Source organism: Mustela putorius, unplaced genomic scaffold (assembly GCF_011764305.1).
Source record: "Mustela putorius furo isolate JIRA1106 unplaced genomic scaffold, ASM1176430v1.1 tig00003858_pilon_pilon_pilon, whole genome shotgun sequence".
Taxonomy (NCBI): Eukaryota; Metazoa; Chordata; class Mammalia; order Carnivora; family Mustelidae; genus Mustela; species Mustela putorius.
In genome coordinates this window covers 27,692,989-27,715,449 of record NW_025422010.1, presented here as the reverse complement: position 1 = coordinate 27,715,449, position 22,461 = coordinate 27,692,989, and the positions used below count along the sequence as shown (strand labels likewise).

The window sequence follows — 22,461 nt, the reverse complement described above, 5'->3', positions numbered from 1 at the left end:
CAGATCTTTTCAGCAGCACAGAAAACCTGATCCCGGGGTTGTGCCCCCTCCTCCTCAAAAGAACCTATATCTGCTTACTGTCCCGCATCTTCTCTACCAGAGCTGAGAGATTGAGTGGGGCAGGGTAGGTAGGGGAGAGCGTAATGGACATATTCCTTCCTCTGGTCTAGAGAGTCTAGGTTTTAGCTCCAGACTAATTCAGACTCCCATAAAACTATGCCATCAGACCTCACCCATCTGCCTTTCTCCACTCCTGAGAGGAACAGGAATTCCGTTGAAAGCCCTCAATGAATATGCTGCAACAAAAGACTGTAGAAAATAGTGTTGCCTTCACGGCAGGGACACCTGTCACTGTCACTACGCAGTGTGCCCTGTGTGAAGAGCTATGTGACAAGTTCTTGCCAGACTGTAGCACTGAGGCATTGTGGGCTTTGGACAGTTGCCACTAATGCATTCGTGTGACTTAACGTGTCTCTCTTCTTTCGCTTTAGCCACTAGGAGGCTCAGAATTGAATTTTTAGTAAAACTTCAATTTTACGTTTACTCTCAATCTGGGGCTGGCCGCTAACTCCTTTTCTGTTAGACCCCCTTATGGAGCTGTGGGAGTCCTACCTGCAAAGCTGAATCATTCTATCTGTCCCTGATGTGTCTAGCACATGAAGTCATTTGCATGTATGTGGGCAAATGCTGAGGAACCACTGATTTGGCTCTCCTAAACAGAGGAGAACTGGTCACGTCAGGAAGCAAGCAGGCCAGTCTTCTGTCATTGGCTGAGGCCTTCCTCCAGGTCAGGGGGAGGGTGAGCAGAGATATGGCCTGTACAGCTGAGAGCGATTCCCCAGAAAGGGAGCAGCTATAACAATGAGCGACCTGGGGAGCACAGCATCAGTCTGGTAGAGGTATTGAGGCTTGGTACCAAACACACCTCTACCACCATCTTTTAGACATTTTTCTTGTAGCTTCATATTCCAACCATCTGGGCAACCATTACACACACACACACACACACACACTTTTTTCTTTTTTACTGTGAACAATAGTTACTGAACACTATTTCCCAGGAATTTGCTAAGCACTCACCTGCATATTTTACTTAAGCCTCCCAACCATCCTGGGAGGCCTGTTGCATGATTGTTCTAGCTTTGCTATGAGGAGTCTGAGCCTGAAGAGGTGACAGAACTTGCCAGGGCACACAACTTGTACCAAGATGGGCTGATTCCGAACTGGGTCTGTCTGCCCCCATCTTCAACCATTGTATAACATTTCCCTCTCAGGCAGACATAATGTACTTTGCTAGATACTAAATAACAGTCATGTTTTTGCCTTTGATGTTGTGAAATTAAGTCAGTATTGTATCACAGTGGAAAGTGGCTCTTATTCCCAAAGAACTCCTCATCGCTTCTCATTTAGAAAACCATGCAGGGACTCAGTCATCTCAAAAATACGGGGTTTTCGTATTATAATACCTTATGCAATTAAAAAGTAAGCAGCTAATACCAAAACTTATAAAGAACAGCAATCCTATGATAATATATAACTTTAATTTCATTGCTACCAGGGAGGAAAAATTTAAAAATCCGTGAATTCAAATGCTTTGGATATGTCAGTTCCAAAGACAAAAATCTTAAACTTCAGTTCTTAGAAAATGATGCCTAAGATGCATGTCTTTGAATGAAATACAGTATTGTAAATTTTAATACATGCTCATAAACCATGTATGTACTCATAAAATACAAATATAATCTGTTATCTATTATCTTGATTATAAAACCAAAATTTGAAATCACAAAACATATTATTTATTGGAAATGTAAACAGGATACACTGTTTTTCTAGTCAGCTATAGATATTAAATCCTATTAACTCCCTTCATGTCATTAGTCTTAGGAAGGCATTATAATTTTCTAATACATATGCATATATTCCATCAGCGCCCCAGCTTATAGAAAACCAATTTACATTTGTCCTTTACTGATGGTGATGATGGACTCCCCAAAACACTGCTCGGAGGAGACTTCCTTCCCTTCCCCTTTCTTTTCTTTCACCACTGACTGAAAACTGCCGCCCCATGCCCCACTTACCCATCAGCTGAGGGACAGTCAACAGCAGTGTCTGGTGATAGGGCATCATCACACAAAGAGGAGACATTGGGGAAGGGTTAGGAAAGAAATGGAAAAGATCAGAAGAAATGAAAGGAGTGGAGTTCCCTGATTCCACCAACACTCAGCTCTTCTGAGGTTCATTATCTCCTCCACACATCCTTTGCCAGCTCCAGAATGCCTCCCTTCTTTTGCTCTCCCCAGTCCTCCATCCTCACCCCTCTTTCATACCACTGATCCTGCCCCCTGGAAATTCTTTCTTCATCTTCTATCCATATCACACCAGGCCCTGCTTACCCTTTTCTCTGAGTGAAGGCCATTACCAATACAACCAAAGCAAACATTGCTCATTTCTACCAGAAGGCACTCTGCCCCATTCCTGAAAGGAGGCATATGTCTTCCTCCACACGGAAATTCTAAACCAGACTTCACAGAGAAACACTTGCATGTCTGGCGGGTATGCTCTACATTCCTATTAACAGCATTTATCTTCCAGTGCTTTGGGGAATTAACCTTGGAGCCTATCGAGAATTTTTTTTTTTTCCTAGAGTGAAATGATTGCACATTCTACAAAAACTCCCTTATAAACCAACTCTAGATGGAATCCTTCCTTAAGCTTGAGGCTACCTTTGTGGAATCCAAGTCTTTTGGGTCATTCTCACTCTTGGAACTCTTAAACCCCCAAATGAAATGTAACTTACCACCCAATCACACCATGCAGACCTTTCCACAAGGTCCTTGGAACTCATGATATCACATCCACAAAATCTTCAGAATCCTTGAACTCTCTTCTGAATGGTCATGTCCATTCTCTTCTAGTCAAAACCTGGCAATCTTCTGAGAATACTGTTTTCCCAGCCACTCCCTCTAACAAGCACTGGGTTCTACCCCCCGCATCTGACACAAAACTTCTTATTATTGGAGGCAGGTAGCTTTGTACTAGCTCTTTATTGTCACTTCCACAACCTTAAGACCCACCACTTTAAAGGATGTCTTCAGGTTTTACCATCCACTGCCCCTTCACATGGCAGCTACTACTCAGCCTGGACATGACACTTCCTTTACTCTACCTTACCACTTTCTTACTGTCCATCGTCCTCTGATGTCCTTACTTCCTTCCTCACTAGCTTTATGTTGCTCACCCACAATCACATTAGCACCTATACCTGCAGCCCTTGGCATCCATCTCTCCTTCCACAATGCCTGCCTGGTAAAGCCCTGGCCAGGACTTAAACCCAAAACTCTACACACCCTCTCCCTGTACCTGAGTGACTGAATGTGGATGGAGAAAACTGCACAGTTGTACCGGCTTACTGATGAACCATACTGGCTACTAGCCAATGACACTGAATTTCCCTGGTCAGTATACTCTCCCGCCCTCTAAGTTAGCCATCTCATGTTTTCTTTCTCCCCAAATGCCTCTTTCTCCAAAACCTCCCTCCTCACTCTCAGCTGATGGCCTTGCTTCATAGTTCGTTGAGAATAGAAGCAATAAGAAGATAAAATCTTCATCTTGCCATGACTGAGTCCAATGCCAGTTATCTCCGTTGCTACCCATGTATTTTCTCTTCCCTCCTATTATTGTTTCTGCTCCAATCTAAGTCCTATGTATCATTCCCTCTGGCCTGTTCAAGGACTTTCCAGTACTTCTGGACTAAAAAACACAGCCAAGCTACCCAACAAAACCTTCTCTTGATGCTGCATCCTTCAACTATCATCTTCTCCTTTTTACGGCCAAAGTCCTAAGAAGTGTTGCCTTCCTTTTGCATCTGTTTTCTTAGATCTTAGTCTCTATTGAGGGGTATCCTATGTGTCCACTGAATCAACACTTATCAAGGCCACCACCAGCCTCCATGTTGCCAAATCCTATGGTCAATTTTCAGTTGTTCATTCGTCTTTTTGAAGCACTCTTCAACATGTCTTCCAAAATATACTTTTCCTCCTATCTCTGACAATTCCTTTCCTTTGCTGGTTTTTCTTTTTGTATTCTAGGGCTCAATCCCAGGACCCATTATCTTCCATGCCCATACCTTCTACTTAAAGGATTTCCTTTTGTTCTATGATTTTAAATACTATCTCTAGACCAATGACTCTAAAGTTTGTATCGGCAGCCTCACCTAGCCAGTGGCCTACCACACTTCCACTTTGAGATCCTGTTGGCCTCTCAAGGTTAAATCCAAAAAAGAACTAATGGTTTCTCTTCCCAACCCACACACTGCTCTTGCCTGATCTTCCCTACCTAAGTAAATTTCATGACCTTCCATCTGGTTACTCAGGCTAAAAATCTGGCAGCCATCCTTAATTATTTACTTTTTCTTATACCAATATTTGGAATATTGGAAATGGAATACGGAATTTGGAATATTGGATATTGGCTGTGCCCATATAATAGATCCCAAACTTGGCCATATCTGAAGCCTCCACCTACATTCAAGCCACCATCAGCTCTTGCCTTGACTATTATAATGGCTTTCTGACAGCTCCCCTGCTCCCAGAGTGGCCCCTCTATAGTCTGTTCTTCACATAACAGCCAGAGTGATCTTTCTAAGAGAGAAATTAGGCCATGGTCCTCATTAGCTCAAAACCTTCCAGTGGCTTCCTACTGTTCTTATAACAGAAGATACAACCCTATACAAGTCCTTGAGGTACACTGTATTTGGACCTTGTTATGCCTCTGACGTCTGTCCAAGTCACCCCCGCATTTTGCTCATCTTAAACTCATGGCCAACCCCAGGGACTTTCTACTCACCTGGCCCCATGTGTGAGAGACTCATTCTGCAGATACCTGCATGGCTGGCAGAAGACATCTGTAGGCAAGGAATGATTCTTTTTAAACTAGCCTCTCCCCATCAATCCCTGCTTTTCTTTATAGCATTCATCTCTGCTTGAAAATATGTATTTCTTTATTTATTTACAAGAACAGGGACTTTTCCTTTCTTATTAACCAATATATTCTCAGAACCTAGAACACATAACACATATAATAAATACTCAGTATATTTATGTAATTAGTAATTATGTTGGATATACATGCCTGTGTGAGCATGTACACACACACACACACACACACACACACTCTCTCTCTCTCTCTCTCTTATCTGTTTATTCCTGTGGTGGAGTTTTTGGTACCTGTATTTCCATGTGTAGTTACACATGTAAGAACAAAAGCAGACTTTCAGAGGTAAAACTTCAAGTGCTTTAGATGACTGTCATCTCAGGTGCTACACAGAAAATGGAAGGCACTCTTTTCCTTCCATTTCTTGCTTTGGTGTCAATCTGTATGAAAAATAAGATTCATTTTAATGCCTTGGAGGCATCACCATGCTTCCAAGGCTCAACAGAGGGGATAAGCTGGTTCACCAGCTCTCCTGTTTCCCATTTCACACGTGTACCTGCAACTGTGCTTCCCTCAAACTCACGTGACGTGCACAGGCTAAACCTGATTTCCTTCAGCAAACTCTTATTACGCTGATCGCTATTATTTCCATGGGGAGAGAGCTGACTCAACCACTGCTAGGTTCTTGGATCATTAAAAAAAAGCAGGGGGGACTCTCACCAGAGAGAGTGCACAAAGTAGTCTCTGGGACTGATTATTTACAGACAACAACTTCATGTTTTTAAAGCCAAAAAATACCAAACCCAGAAATTTGTCCCCTAACTTTGTGGTAAGATTGGTTTGATAAACATACTTCCTTTTATTCTCATGGTTGATTTAGTTTTATTCTGACTCCTTCCAAAAGAGGAATGGAAGGAAGGAAGGAAGGAAGGAAGGAAGGAAGGAAGGAAGGAAGGAAAGGGAAGGAAAAAGGGAGATGAATGGAAAGTAGAAATGGAGAGCAAGAGAAGAAAAAAGGAAAAATAGTTGAGGGGCACATTTATTTTTCCACTGACATACTGCTTCTCAGACTGTGTTAGATAGTCCCACCAACCTAAGTCTTCTGTGTGTGTCACCTGAGAACAGAGACATCTTATAAACATTCTTAAATGTGCAAAACAACAAAGGAATCTGTTTTAAATGTCTCAAATATATTTTTACAGGAAAACACAGTACAAATTTTGTCAGCCGATATGATCCTCGATTTAATAGCTGGATACAACTTCCACCCATGCAAGAAAGGTAAGTGTTTATTTCTTATGTCTGAAACATTTGTGGCTGCTTTACAGGAAGCATGGATGTTGAATGGGTTTCTTTGGTAAATTATGGTAAACAGAGCCAATGAAAGACATATGAGTCAAAATGCAAATTTTGGCCTGGCCAATTTAGAATAACTACTTTGTTAACTCAATGGAGAAAAAAACAATCAAATAAGTCAATCAGGGGCGCCTGGGTGGCTCAGTGGGTTAAGCCGCTGCCTTCAGCTCAGGTCATGATCTCAGGGTCCTGGGATCGAGCCCCGCATCGGGCTCTCTGCTTGGCGGGGAGCCTGCTTCCTCCTCTCTCTTTCTGCCTGCTTCTCTGCCTACTTGGGATCTCTGTCAAATAAATAAATAAATAAAAATCTAAAAAAAAAAAAAAGTCAATCATTGGTTCCAGTGGAGGGAGAAAAAAATTGTATGGCTTGTCTTCCATTACTACATTGGTTTGGATTTTTGGCAAGTGGAGCTAAAATTGTGTCTCCTCTCCCACTTTTCTCAGTGATAATATACTTAATTCTATAAATGAAATCTAGAACGCCATTCTTACAATGGTATCCATTTTCATGCAGAAATTGCAGTATGAAATTTTCTGGTCTCACTAACTCAAATCCTGGACATCTGCCTTCTCAACTCTCCTCCCATCGTACATTCAAGAACAGGTCCTTTGTTAGCTTAAAAAAAAAAACCACAGTTTTGCAAGCTGTCTTTTTTTTTTCCCCCCCCTGATGTATTTGGTGTTTATCTCACCCCAGTCTCCTGGCTGCCAAGGGACAAGTGGCTACTGCCTTCATGCAGTTTGCCTCTCCAGCTGTTACCTACATGCAACTTCATCTTAACATGCACATGCAAACTCCCATGCTACCTTTTGTGCACTCAGGGCGCCCAGATGGCTCAGTCAGTTAAGCATCTGCCTTTGGCTCAGGTCATGACCCCAGGGTCCTGGAATCAAGTGCCACATTGGGCTCCCTAAGCAGGGATTTCCCCCCTTCTCCCTCTCCCTATTCCCCCCCCCTACACCCCTGTCCTCCACAAACCCCCGCTTGTGCTCTCTGGCGCCCTCTGCCTGTCAAATAAATAAAATCTTTAAAAAATAATAAATTTTGAGCATTCGATTCTTTTCAGATAATATTTCAGCATCCTCTTGAGCAACATATCCAACATAATAGCCATAAGCTACAACCTATTTCTTCTTCTCAAATGAATTATTTAAGAAATAATATTCTTTCCTGTTTCCCTCATGACTCTTCTTTAACATCATTTTTATAAACATTCAGTTAGAATACACTAAGATCAACTTAGAGCCTTAATATTAAATTCCAGTGAACAGGAAGTTTTCAGGTAATATCATTTATTCGAAAACGTGCATCATTGCAGGAAGACCGTATGCGTCAATGCTAGGAGAAAACTCTGTATATTAAAGCCATCTTTTGGGAGACTAAAAACTATGCATAGGAGATGATGAGGCACAAGATAAGGACCACGACACTTTTAGGAACGTGTCGTTCAAAGGTACCTCAAGAAACCATACAAAGTCAGTTAATATCCTGACAAACTTCTCCGCCCCCCTCTTGTGCATACATGCATGCGTGGAAACCTCCTGATGTGTTTCTCCAGGGTGCCTTGTTTCTCTCCCTTTGAGCTTATTTCTTCATGGCTCGGATTGTGGCTGCATCACTTTACCCTTTAATCAAAACCATTCCGAGAAGTTTTATTTTTAAAAAAATTTTAAAAATAAATATCCGTAATATGTTTGAAATGGCAGCATCTCCTCACCATGGTCCCCTTTGCTGGGGGCTGCGCACCACGATAATTAACCTTCACGCCTTGGGTTTGGGAGGCATAACTCACGTCGCGGTCAATTATCTCACTGTAGAGCCCCTAAGGACGAGAAGTATTGCTGCAAAACCTAATTAGTAATTTTTTTAAATGTGTATTGTTTACTTGATATTCTATAATGACTTCCTCTGAGGCACTATGGCCTATCATGGCAGGGTCCTACTTAGACAATTTTTAGCAGCTCATTGACCTGATAGAAAGACCTGCCATGGTCTGTCGGCGCCCGGCAGCCACCGTTGACAGGATGGACTGTTTAACGTTTCTTTCTAAGTCATTATGGTATATCATGTCAGGTCCCTAGTAAGAGAAGTTTTTTTTTAGATCTCGAACAATCAACCCGATAGACCAAATAAAGAGCTCCTTATAGAGCTGAGTGGGGAAAGGCAGATTTCACAAATGCCCAGTCAATCTTCTAGCTCCAGATCTCCTATGGGCTGATTGATTTAAGCAGCAATCCATAACTTCAAAGGAAAATTTTCTGTCATTGCCAAGCCTCCATTCTAAGTACCAAACACAATCAGTGACTGGCATGGCTTAATTAGTGATTAAACAAAAAAAAAAGGGGGGGAGAGAGAAGAAAATACATGAGATACCCTTTAGATTAAAAAAAAAAAAAGTTTCTTGAAACATTCAAATGAGTTAATTCTGCATTGTATCGATCATGAATCAGGTTCACCAGACGCGCCGCCACCTCCCTCTTTCCTTTGGTTGCTACCAAATGGCTGAGAAGTAGTTATGCTGAGAAATTACCAAACTGAGAATAATAGAAACATGTTGAAAACCACCTCTGGGGTAACCTACTCTTAGAACTGACTGGACAGACTCTTAGGATAGCTCACCTAATCAGAGCTTCCCAAAGAATGCTGTAATAAAATTGCAGAATATGCCCCTCCCACTGAGTTCAGCCAAGAAATGGGCACACTGCCTCTAGGTTTACTCAGTGAACTCACAAACTGCATCCCTGCTACATATGAAATGATTGCAGGAAAATATACGTTGAAATGTAATGCTACTGAGTTGTTTCGGTCTCAGATGTAGGATTTGATTCTTCCCTGAAAAGAGGTTAAATGTTGAGACTAGGATCAATGGAAATGCTCTGGCAACTTTTTTTCCAGTAAAAATATACATTTTAGGTATCAGTCATATGGACACCATATCTCCTAGCTAGTGCAGAAAAAAAAAAGAAAAGAAAAAAAGAAGAAAAAGAAAAAGCACCTTGGAGAGCACCAACAACAAAGTTTATATTTCATAGAATAAGAGAAAAGCTGGAAGCAAATACATAAAACATTGTTTCCAAATTTAAATATTTTGTTTCTAGAAGCCTTACAACAACAACATGAGACAATATTTTGTTTGAAAAATGTGTTGCCCTCTTTTAAACCTGATGGTGAAAGTCAAGAATTCAAGCTGAGCTAAGGTTATAGTAATTCAGCCTCATGCTTTAGGATATAAACCGACCACCCTAAGGGGTCAGAAAGAACTAGCAAAGACCTCAACAATATGCAAGGTTCAAAGTATGTTTGTAGAAGTTGCTGGGAGGTTGCTGTCTCTTTTAACTTATCACAATGCACTGAATTTTGCCTCTGGTGTTGGGGAAGGAGGAGCTGGAGGAGAGAGAGATGAACAATTTGAAATACACATAGTATAATCCCATTTAAAAATCTTCAGTAATTTGGAGTTTACTTAAAACAAAAAACAAAAAACAAAACAAATACCCTAATCCTGTGTTCTTCATGTGGGGAGGAGGGTCAGGGAGCACTCCCAGGAGAGACCTGCTATGGTAAAATTTTAGCCTGGAGCAAATGTTTGCAGTTTCTGACAGACCATGAACTATCCAGGGCTCCCATAATGCATTTCATGAATTTTTACTTTGGGCATGCAAGGGAGTAAGTCAGAGACTCAGAATCTTCACCATTGGAATGTCTACAAAAAAATGCACTTTTAGTCAGGAAGTGAAACCTATTGATTTTTTTTTTTCCCATTTAGATCCTAATAGTGACACTGTGTGGATAAAGTTAGGAGTACATACCAAGCATCAAATTAAGAAAATCTTGCTTAAAAGAGAGCAAGTTCTGACAGGCTCACTCAGTATCACTGAGGAAGGAAGGAACCAGGACAAAGTGAGAGAACAGAAATTTAGACTGGATGGAAATTTAGACTCTACCACAAAGAGATCTTGCTCTTATTCTTCATTATCTAAACTTATTTCATGGAGGGTTTTCACGCTTGTCATGACTAACAGGCATTTTCTCTTCTAGACCAGTATATGGCACATAGAAGAACCCAACACCTTACAGCCCACATAGTCCAAATTATTTAAAGGTGGTAAAATTAGTAAAATTATTATTAGTAAAATTATTTCAGTAAAAATATTTCAGAGACTCTAAGACTTGTTAGAGAATCCTCATATGGAAGAGGAATACTGACATACTGTTGTGTCCACGATGCAAAGAAATATCTGTGCTCCTTCAGTCTATTCCTGTAGACAGGTCAGTCTTTCCAAAGAAACATTTTAACTGAGAAGGTAAAAGCATGTGTAGGACAGTTGTGACCTAACACATTCAATGAGAGCACAACCCAAGTCTAGTCAGAGAAATAGAAAGAAGCAATGGACATCCGTGGGCACTTACCTTTGCAACTGTTTTGAACCTAATATTATATTTAACCTAATATTATATTTAAATGGGTTTTTACTTTTCTTTAGTAGTAAATCTCAGAATTTTTAAATCAACGATTGCTCTGATAGTCCAATTAAAAACTTCCTCCAGTGCTCGCTTCGGCAGCACATATACTAAAAACTTCCTCCAAATACCTTTCTCCAGACTTAATATGTGGAATCTAAAAAAAAAAAAAGTCAAAATTACAGAAACAGAATGAATGGTCGTTGCTGGGGGCTAGGGAATGAGGAAAATGAGGAGACGTTGGTCAAAAAATACACACTCTCAGTTATAAGATTAAAAAGTTCCAAGGATCTAATGTATAGCATGATGATTATAGTTGCTATTGTAGTATATACTTGAAATTTGCTAAGAGAGTAGATCTTAAGTGTTCTCACACACACAAAAAAAATGTAGCTATGTGACGTGGTGGAGGTGATGGCGGATGCATTAATTCACTTAATGGTGGGAACCCTTTTACAATGTATGCATAGATCCAATCACTGCAGCGTAACTTTAAACACGTTACAATTCTGTCAATTATCCCTCAGTAAAGCTGGAAAAAATAAAACAAAACTGAATCCATCACCCTCTATAACATATACCATTACCTATATAGTAATAAACTACCTAAACAAACATAAAAGAATTTAATAAATGTCATTAAGAAACGTTCCCTTGCAAACATCTTGATGGCTGATTTTTTTTTTTTTTGATGGCTGATTTTTAAAAAACCTTTTTATCTGGGTAATGTTAACTGATGGTTCCAAAGCATAAACACAATGCGGGATCCTATGATGGCACTTGACATATGGATTTGCCAATAACCCTGTATGGAAAGTACCGTTAACAGCCCCCGTTACAGAGCAGCAATCTGAGGCCGAGGGGGGCTGAGTCACATGTCAAAGGTTACCCATCCCATAAATCACGTAGCCAGGCAACCTCTTCCAGAGACTAAATTGTTAATCGAGATGCTGTTTACTGCTTCCCAGAGGCTTTGGCACTTTGTAAACACAAGTTAGAGAATCTCCCGATAGAAACCTCTAGGACTCTTGATCTTACTACTCCCATTGCCCAAGAGTCTTGGCACTAATTTTTATGAAGACTATACATTCATCAAACAAGTTATATTCTCTGAGGGGCTTGGCGCTTAAACACTGTACTTATTCAGTATTGGATTTCATGTTATCCCCATAAAGTATATTATTCCAGTAGCAGCAATGAGATAAAAGGAGCAAAGGGTCCAGGACTTGCTCAACATATCAACCTAGTCATCCTAACTCCAAATTTTTTAGTCCCCTGTGAACACATGTTCTCCCTCAGCTCTTATGTCTTACTAGTTGCCAAGTCTTAGATCTTCCTTTAATAGATCTTTAGCCTCAGCTCTTGTAGGTCTTCCGTAAAACTCTCATTCAGGTCCTCAACATCTCAACCCTCCCTTATGGTCTACCTCAGAACTGATCTCCCTGTTTTCAGTCCTTTCAACACAGCTGGTGCCTTTGGCCTTTGAAGGCATAATGGGAAAATTTAATAAATTGCCACTCTTGAAAAGATACTAAAAAATATCCTGTAGCTTTGTAAGAAGGAACACCAAAAGGCATATCACTAAACTTCCTACAAGAGGCTATGTAAGAGCAAAATTTCAACACGAAATTCAGTTCACAAAAGTTTCTCTATTTGCAGTAGTACTGGGAAGGAAAAAAATGATAATTGAAGAAAAATTTTGATGATGTAGTTCTCTTATAAATTGGGAACAATGACCCTTGAAGGACCATGAAAAAAGTGAATGTCAAGATAATTTATTATTGTTACATTATCTATCTCATTTTTCACTTTGTCTTACTGAGCTGTGATACCAAATATCCCAAACATTAGTGAACACTCTTTACAGTGTATAAAAAAGCAAGAAAAAAGGATCTGAAACAGAGTCGGTGAATTTCTCCTCCACTCTTACTTTAATACCAAAATGTTAACCAGAGGGGGCAAGGCATATGATTACTGTCAAGGTCTCAGATTTGGAGGAGGCTGTATGTGCAATTTCCAAGTTCCTGCCACCCTTTCTAAAGCAGGATTTACCTCCTTTGCCTGACTGAGCTCCTTTTGTGATTTACGGTGGGTTGTTGTTTTCGTTGTAGAAGAGCCAGTTTCTATGCATGTCGGCTGGACAAACATTTATATGTTATTGGTGGAAGGAACGAAACCGGCTATTTGTCCAGCGTGGAGTGCTATAACCTAGAAACAAACGAATGGCGGTATGTGTCCTCCCTACCACAGCCTCTGGCAGCTCACGCGGGAGCAGTGCACAATGGGAAAATATACATTTCAGGCAAGTCATTCCTCCGCTTTCTGTTACCAAGTTCAGTTCCAAGGCTCTTTCTTGACTTGTATGTATATGTTTAATTCACAGGGGGTGTACACAATGGAGAATATGTCCCATGGCTATATTGCTATGACCCTGTAATGGATGTCTGGGCTCGAAAACAAGATATGAACACAAAACGCGCCATCCACACTTTGGCTGTAATGAATGATCGCTTGTATGCAATTGGAGGAAATCATTTGAAAGGTCTTTTTTCTTTCTTTCTTTTTTTTTAATCACAATATCATTTGCATCTTATGTTTCTTGCTAAGGGGGTTTCTTGTTAGATAATCATAGTTAACCAAGTAAAAAACATGTTGACCAAATAAAAGAAACTCTGTGTAAATTAGCTGTACCCTTGGGCAAGCATTTATTTTGGCTCCTCTGCAGATAGGATTATTTTTAAGTTACTGCACACATTAAAGAAATGAATAATGATGTCAAGAGAAAGCAAAAAACGAGAGCATTAATAACTGAAAAGCACAAACAATTTGTTGTAACAATGAATTCAGTAAAATAAATTATTCCTTATCACCAAAGTTATAGTAATAAATTTTTTCCAGAAAATTGTTTTTTGTAGTAATCATAAAGAATTTCAGTCATAGATGCACAAAGAAGCTAATACATGATTTTTCTTAAGGAAAACATTTCATAGAATTTCATGTCTAAATTTAGAATTATTTCTTTGAAGAGTTGGATTCCAAACATTCTATGACTCTCAAATTCTTTGTTTTATTAATAAAAAAATATTTAAAACATAGTATTCTTAGAGTTTCGTCTGGGCTCCTTTCCTTCTCCATAATGTGTATGACTACAACTTTCTGTAGTTTGTGAGCGTGTGATGTTATGCACGTGCACAGCACACTGGGCACAACAGGGAAGCTAAGAGAGCTCTGGTGTTGAGAAGAGTCCCCGAACTACTTTGGGCCCTGGTCTCCTCACCTGAAAATGAAGAAACTGGTCTAGCTGATCGCTAAAATCTCCTCCAGCTCTGACCTTCCATGATCCTTGAAACTGACCCAAAAGAGAAACAGGCCATCCACGTGTGATAGCTGAGGATTTATTTTTCCATAGTACACCCATCTCAAAAAACAGGGTTAGACATAGACATTCCTTCTGGATTTCCTAATACATATGTACCCCTAATGTAATTAAAGACCACACCGGCTTAATGTTTATGTAAATATTTCCAAGTTCCTACTCAATCCCAAATGTCAATATCCTGGTCCATGCTGCTCTCCTCTGTGCTCAGTGGGAGATTATCTTTGCCGCTATAACTCTTCCTTTTTTATTCTTTTTCTCTCTTACTGCTGCTCCTTCATTTCAATCCATACACCATTCCTTTACATCAAAATACTTGTATATAATATTACTTTTGTAGCTTTCTATATTAAAATGTGAATTCTGCTAATTTCTTTTGCATAATAATGACAAAACATTCTAGGAACTCTTGAATTTTGAGGTTATACTTGAACAGAAAGATTTGGGGAATGACAACCTAAATGAGAAATAACACACACACACACACACACACACACATCAAATTAGGTTGGCTCAGGGGCAACTGGGGGGCTCAGTGGGTTAATCCTCTGCCCCTGGCTTAGGTCATGATTTCAGGGTCCTGGGATCAAGCTCCACATCGGGCATCTGCTCAGCAGGGAACATGCTTTTCTCTCTCTCTCTCTGCTTGACTACTTGTGATCTCTCAGTGTCTGTGTCAAATAAATAAATAAAATCTTTAAAAAAAAAATAATTAGGTTGACTCAGGGAATCATTACGGCTTAGAGGGAAAGGTGTGGGTCTGGGTCCCAGTTATGCACTTGGAGTTGTGTGATCTCACTCAAGACCCTCAACCTCACGTCTATAAAAGAGGGATAACTATCCTTTCCTTGGTAGTTTTTGTGAGGCTTACAGTCAACATATGTAATACATGTACTGGGCACAGTGCCTTCTGTGATGCCACTAGAACTTCAGCCCTGGGAATTTGCTCCAATCTTCAGTCATGTATATTATCGTCGATAATCTTAATGATAAAGGAGAGGAATACAACCCAGAATTCCAGTAAGCCCTTTGTTCTACTGTTCCCAAAGCTATCTGATTTATTTTACATAAGAAGTTACGCAAGAAGTTCAGTGGCCTGAAATAATTTGTCCACCTCTTCCAGAATGAAAATTACTCTACTTTTTGGCCTATCTTCTCAATTACTTTGAAGAGTCCAATAAGTTGATTAATTTAGTGTATGCATTATAATTGTCAGCTAGCAAATATCCATTGCATGCATTTAAATAGAGGAAAATTTTACTTAGGATTTGGTCTGCTCGATGAAGCTCTCCCTCTACAGATTTTTGACTTCCTAAATTAAAAAGCAGGGCTCCAGTAGAGTCCCAAGATCTTTTGTTCTCTACAACGTGCTTACTGACCAGTCACTGAGAAACTTCATCAGAGTAAGAGAAGCCCTCAGCAGAAGTAGCCCCTGATTCTACCTTAACCCTTAGTAGATATTGGAAACCACTCATACTATCATAATTATTTATAAACATAAACTACTGGGAAGCTGGGTGGCTCAGTCGTTAAGCGTCTGCTTTTGGCTCAGGTTATGATCCCAGAGTTCTGGGATTGAGCCCTGCATGGAGCCCTGCTTTGAGACCCACATTGGGCTCCACGCTCGGCAGAAAGCCTGTTTCTCTCTCTCCCACTCCCCCTAATTGTGTTACCTCTCTTGCTTTGTCTCTCCCTGTCAAATAAATAAGTAAAAATTTTAAAAATAAATAAGTAAGTAAATAAACTGTTAAAAAGGTAAAAGTTGCTAAACATCATGTTTTTAGTAAGTTAAAACATCTTGAGAGAGTTAAATATTTGTTTAGGAAAAATGATACAGTTTAGTCTGTAAGAATATGAGCTTTGAAGCCCCTTTGCCTGAGTTTAAACCTCAGCCTGTCTACTTGCTGGCTGTGTGACTTATTCAAGTCATTACCTCTCTCTATCCCTCAGTTTTCTCATCTGTAAAATGAACATAATGTTTAACTATCTCAGAGATAGGATGAGGGGAATTCAGTGAATTCATCTACATAAAGCATTTGGCAGACAACTAGCTTATTACAAGCACTTTATAAAATGTTTGCTTTTAATTATTTTAAACCTTTTTAATCCAAGGTTTTAGTAAACATTTTAAAATAAGATCTACCTCCATATAATCAACATTTACCAATGACATCGAGTCAGACATTCTTGCTTTGAATTAATTGGAAATACCCAGAGTTTGTTTGTTTGTTTGTTTTAGGTCTCTGTAACATGTCTTCCAATTTCACTAGTAAACTTATGCTTTTGTCTCTTTAGAGATACAATTAGCTATTTCTTGGCTCTAGAGCTTTTTAAAAAAGAAGCCCTAGCCTTGAATCAGGACCCTGAGAGTTCATTCTTATGTGCTTCCGTTTTGCTATGTCCCATAGGTTTCTCCCACCTTGACGTAATGCTCGTGGAATGCTATGACCCAAAAGGTGACCAGTGGAATATTCTCCAAACTCCCATTTTAGAGGGTCGAAGTGGCCCTGGCTGTGCAGTGCTCGATGACAGCATCTACCTTGTGGGAGGCTACAGCTGGAGTATGGTATGTGTCCACAGTTACCTCACCCTCCTCCTCTCTGTTTTGTTCTTGCTTTGTGTTTCCCTCCATGTGTGTTACCATCCACGCAGAAACGTTTGAAGAGTATCATGTTTGGGGCGCCTGGGTGGATCCGTTGATTAAGCATCTGTCTGCCTTTAGCTTGGGTTGTGATCTTGGGGTCCTGGGATTGAGTCCCTCATCGGGTTCCCTGTTCGGCGGGGAGCCTGCTTCTCACTCCACTCTGCTGCTCCCCCCTCTGCTTGCGCTCTCCCTCTCTCTCTCAAATAAATTTATTTAATTAAATCTAAAGAAACAAGTATGAGTATCATGCTTGTATGCAGGCTGTAAGTCACTTCAAGTAATAAAAAACAACCAGTGAATTGTGGTCGAGCTGGCCTGCTTTCTCATCCATTGTTTCCCGAAATGTGTGGTTGGTTCTCCGCCTCTATCCTATGTGCCTGCCTTTGTGATTCCGGCTTTCCAACTGAAAGTGAGACACAAGTGGTTTTACAAACTTTCTGTTGAAATTGTTTGCAGAGTTCATTGAATTGTTTGAATTGTCTGGAAAGTTTCTGACCAGGGAGGCATAAAAACTAGAAATTGTTAAATATCCACAAAGTCTCTTTAGGATATATAATTTGCCATTGCTTTTGACTTTGGCCGGTCTTTATCATGAAAATTTCCAAGCTCACACACACAAAAAACGAGAGTACAGTGGACTCTCGTAAACCCAGCCTCTGGCTTCAATATCTGTCAAGATTTTGCTCTACTTTATCTGTCCTCCATTTTAAACATTTTGACTGAAGCAATCTGAAGCAAATCTAGACATCATATTATTTCACCCTAAATGATTCGGTACTTATCCTTTTAAAAAATTATTCATGTGTTTAAACATACCATCAACATACCCAACAAAATTAACAATAATTCCTTCATATCTAATCTATATTCAAATATTTCCTATGGAAATATATATTCCAAGTTGATATGTTCAAGTCAGGATCCTATAGTCTCACTTGCATTTGGTTATTATATCTCATCCATCTCTTGCAATCTGGAAAATTACCCCACTCCACTTCTTCTTCCATACCATTAACCTGTAGAGAAAACAAAGCAAAACAAAAACCAGGGTCAGCTATCATAGAGAAGAGCTGGTGTTCTGGAATAGGCGAATGACGGCCTTGCAAGGTCATTTAAGACAGTCTCTGTCTCTGTTTGGACTATAAAACAGACACTTAGGCATAAGGACTTCATAATAAAGATCAGCTTTTTTCTGTTTAAAATTTCCTCTGTTCTTTTTTTTTTCTTTTTTTGCCAAGAACACCCGAGGAGGTAGCCACGTAGTTGGAATTATATCACATGAGGAGACTTATAGGGCCCTGTGGTCAACATATTCATTTTTAAAATGATGACCGTCTTCATATTTTCTTAGCTATAGATTGGTGTTACAAGATTAACTGGGGGTTTATTTGTTTTGGATCAAACAAGGTTGTTAGATAAAGTTGTTTTTTTGTTTTTTTTTTTTAAGATTTTATTTATTTATTTGACAGAGAGATCACAAGTAGGCAGAGAGGCAAGCAGAGAGAGAGAGGGGGAAGCAGGCTCCCCGCTGAGCAGACAGCCTGACGCGGGCCTCGATTCCAGGACCATGGGATCATGACCTGAGCCTAAAGCAGAGGCTTTAATTCACTGAGCAACCCAGGTGCCCCTGTTAGATAAAGTTTTGGGGGAGTTTTCAGTGGATATTAGTTATAAGGAGGCAGATATATATTGATATATAGTAACTAGATATTCAGACCTGTGCTTGATCTCCGGGACACATGAGTAAGCTCTAAAAGCATACGCAGTTGGAACCAGACACCAGCAGTCCACTTTCAAAAACTAATGAGTAGGCTGGTTAGAATTTTGGGGTTTTGCCTATGATAAAAACCAAATGGGTAAAAAAAAAAAAAAATAGGATCTGGTTTTAGAAGGGAAACGTTAGACAAGCACTACCCCTAGACATTAACAAAGGAAACAAGATTAAAGACATTTTTTATTTCTCATGTAGCCACTTGAAAATCAATCAATCAATCAATCAATGTCCAAAGAAGTTGGCAAGCCCACTATTCCAGTTTATTTTAAGCTAGTTTTGAATGCCAGCTCTGATTCTCTATAGTAGTAAAATAAAAATGGAAGAGTGATGTAACTATCTCAAATCCATTGTACTGAAACTATTTGAAAAATTAAAGATGGGCTTGTGGGGTGCCTGGGTGGCTCAGTGGGTTAAAGCCTCTGCCTTCGGCTCAGGTCATGATCCCAAAATTCTGGGATCGAGACTTGCATCGGCTCTCTGCTCAGCAGGGAGCCTGTTTCCTACTTTCTCTCTGCAGGCCTCTCTGCCTACTTGTGATCTCTGTCTGTCAAATAAATAAATAAAATCTTTAAAGATGAGTTTGTTTGTTTATTTGTTTTTAACTTAAGCCAGCTGGACAAATTCAAGTTTTTGGTCAATTATTTTAAAGGATTTGCTGATCATCTAGGTGTTGTAGGCACAAACACACACACACACACACACACACACACACACAGATTTTGAAATCTTTTGACTCTCAAATTTCCTCTTCGAATAAAACAGTTTAAAATCCGCTGCTTTCAGGGAGAGGGTGGTGGGGTTATGGGGAGGGTACGTGCTATGGTGAGTGCTGTGAAGTGTGTAAACTGGCAATTCACAGACCTGTACCCCTGGGGCTAATAAAACATTATATGTTTATTTAAAAAATTTTAAATTTATAAAAAAATTTTAAAAAAAATAAAATCCACTGCTTTCATTTGGAACTTTTTAGCAAGAGCAGAGAATTGATGTTTTCTTTCCAATGCAAATGTGATAAATAAGATTGTTGTCACACGTCTGTGAACATTCTTCCTTAAATGCCCCCTGCTCTGCCATTACAGGGGGCCTACAAGTCATCTACAATATGCTATTGTCCGGAAAAAGGCACCTGGACAGAACTGGAAGGAGATGTAGCAGAACCACTGGCAGGCCCAGCCTGTGCAACGGTTATCCTGCCCGCCTGCGTCCCTTACAACAAATAACACCAGCAAGCCCTGAAATGGACAGTATCACATTCTAGGAGACGGTGACAGGTGACATCGCGATCATACTAGGAACAGTGCATTCTAATGGTATAACTGCCGGAATCCACCCTTGGTTTCTAACAATATTTCCAAGTAACTACAAAAGAAAAAGACCTGCTCTTGAACAGATAACCGTGTCTGGAACTCGGATCACACCAAACGTGCTGTGATGACAGATGCTTCCATTTCAGACGGGTTTTAATTCGTCCCAGCTTTCCAAAAACTCCTCACATGGATTTTAACGTTCAAAAGGAGAAAGATATAATATGGAAGAGTGCCCCCAGAGAGACCTAAGATCAGTATTGTGCATTGTAGTCTACCTGCATGTGATCTATGTTGAAGTTTTGGGGATATTGTGTTCATGAATGATTCAGAATTTGACCCACTAAAATACTTACTGCATCACAGGAATTGCCACTTGATTTTATATTCCTAATCTGTGGCTACTTCACAGACTCCACAGGCAACACAATTGTAGAGAATCATATGAGATTGAAGAGGAACATGTTTGTTTCTATAGATCTTCATTTCATTTACCTTCTGCCCCCTCACAACGCCCCATGGGATCAGAGAAGAGAAAGATGTTGGTTCTTGTAGCAATTGCTTCCTGCCCTGTAGGCTCTAGGCCAGCCAGTCAAAACCTGTGTCCTCAATTTTATATGAAAGATTAAAGCAAAATATATTATGTCACTGTTCATTCCACAGAGGCTCAAGTTTTTCTCATTTTTTACAGTATATAAAAAAGTAGTGAACACACCTGTCATTTCCTCCAAAAAGTAGGACTGAAAAAATTGCTCGTCCAATATTGAAGAGATTCTTGTTGGTTAATACATCTGACCCAAACTTAAACCATAATAAAACTGGGAGATGCCTTTCAGGAATTCAGGAATAATTTCTTTTAAGTACAATCCCAGTTGTCTCTCTGTCCTGAAGACACACAACTTAAAAGAGCCATGAGAGTGAATCATCTTCCTTAACAAATATTTCTCCCTCTTCCTCACCTTTGGCTCTAGAAATGGCTCTAGATTTGACTCTAGAAAAGCACATGACTCACCCTGATTATTCTCCAACTCATCATACTCGTTTGTTATCACCAAAGATGCCTGAGCTCAGTTAGGTGAGCAATTGCTAGTTGTCTTTAGGAGCAAGAGGAAATTAGGAGCAGAAGGTCAGCAGAGCATAAGATGGTTTTCGGTGTGGCCAGTCAACAGAGCAAGACTGGAAAGAACATAAATTTAATTTTTAAGCTCTTTGGAGCTGGAACAAAAACAGTTAGGAATAAATACTAGCCTAAAATATTTCCCCATCACCCAGGGGTGTTGTTGAATCCCTTAACAAATGTGTCATTCAAAACAACAACGTGGGGAAGCCACAGATTAAAAATGCTTTGGTGATAAGCTTTCACCATGGAGCATGTCAAGATAGATGGGCGTACTGGCATCTAATGCCTTTTCTGCAGTAAAGTGCAATCTTTGTTGTTTTTGTATTTATTTGTATGTTCAGATCCAAAGGATCCGTTGTAAAAATATATATATAAATATATATATATACATATATATATATATCTCCAGTGCAATCAACTTGCATTTCTTTTTCCTTGAAAACATACAATACAGAGAAGGAAAGAAAAGTTACAGTACTTTGCAGGGAAGATCGTAGCTGGCGTGCTGAAGAGAACAAGATCGGCTTCGGAAACTTTGATTGTCAACTACTACCATTTCTTCTGAAAGTCACAGTTTATACGAGGATATTCGCCTTCCTTAGACTTGTTCTTCACTTATTTTTTATTTCTAGCCAAAATAAATAAGAGCATTTATGAGAACTGTAAGTAAAGCTTTCTGTATTTCAGAAAGGCACAAACTATTAGAAGTGAAAAGTGAGTACTTACGTCACAGAGATTGTAAATTTTGTACAGTATTAGAATGTGTAAATGAAGCTTGCTTGGAAGGGGAAAACTTTAAATAAAAACTTTATGTACTAACTCAACTGTCTCATATTCCTACCTATAAGGCATACGTGTAAATCTCTATGGTGAATTGTTTAAAGGTTTACAATATGGAAGTGCCTAAACATTGTTATTCTGCTGATGTGCTTTGCAAGTTTATTTAGCTTCCTGGCAACATGTAAATGTATATGGTATGGACGATGCAAAAAATGGTGGAATGCTTCTGGAAAAAATGTTGTGAGTTCAAAATTATGACTAGAGGGATGCCTGGCTGGCTCAGTCGGTATAGCATGTGACTACTGACCTTGGGGATGTGAGTTCAAGCCCCAAGATGGAGAAGAGCTGACTTAAAGTGAATTTTTTAAAAACCATGAGTAGCATCTCATTTATCCACTGCAAGAGTGCTGTGATGAGACATAAGTTATCTAAGATCTAATAATTAAATACTTATGCAGATTATAAGAAGCACCATATGTATTAAACAGCACTTGCAAAAAAAAAAAACAGTACTTGCACACTTTCTAAAGAATAAGTGAATCACTCACTAAATTAGATCAATTATCTTAAAACATAGTACTTAAGTGTATTTTCTTTTTAAAAAATCTGAAAAAGGGGGCGCCTGGGTGGCTCAGTGGGTTAAGCCGCTGCCTTCGGCTCAGGTCATGATCTCAGGGTCCTGGGATCGAGTCCCACATCGGGCTCTCTGC

The 22,461-nt window shown here is 39.6% G+C and overlaps 1 protein-coding gene across 3 annotated transcripts in view; it reads left to right on the top strand.

Moving 5' to 3' along the window:
* Window positions 1-21,790, top strand: part of KLHL14 (kelch like family member 14) — a 98,550-nt gene extending 76,760 nt beyond the window's left edge. For all 3 annotated transcript variants that reach the window (XM_004742896.3, XM_045065492.1, XM_045065491.1), the window contains 5 exons: window positions 6,138-6,216; window positions 12,865-13,055; window positions 13,137-13,295; window positions 16,538-16,695; window positions 19,627-21,790. In XM_004742896.3, coding sequence (XP_004742953.1) covers window positions 6,138-6,216; window positions 12,865-13,055; window positions 13,137-13,295; window positions 16,538-16,695; window positions 19,627-19,767 — 728 coding nt within the window. In that variant the 3' untranslated portion in view covers window positions 19,768-21,790. The remainder of the gene's footprint in view (window positions 1-6,137; window positions 6,217-12,864; window positions 13,056-13,136; window positions 13,296-16,537; window positions 16,696-19,626) is intronic.
* Window positions 21,791-22,461: the final 671 nt, after the last annotated feature.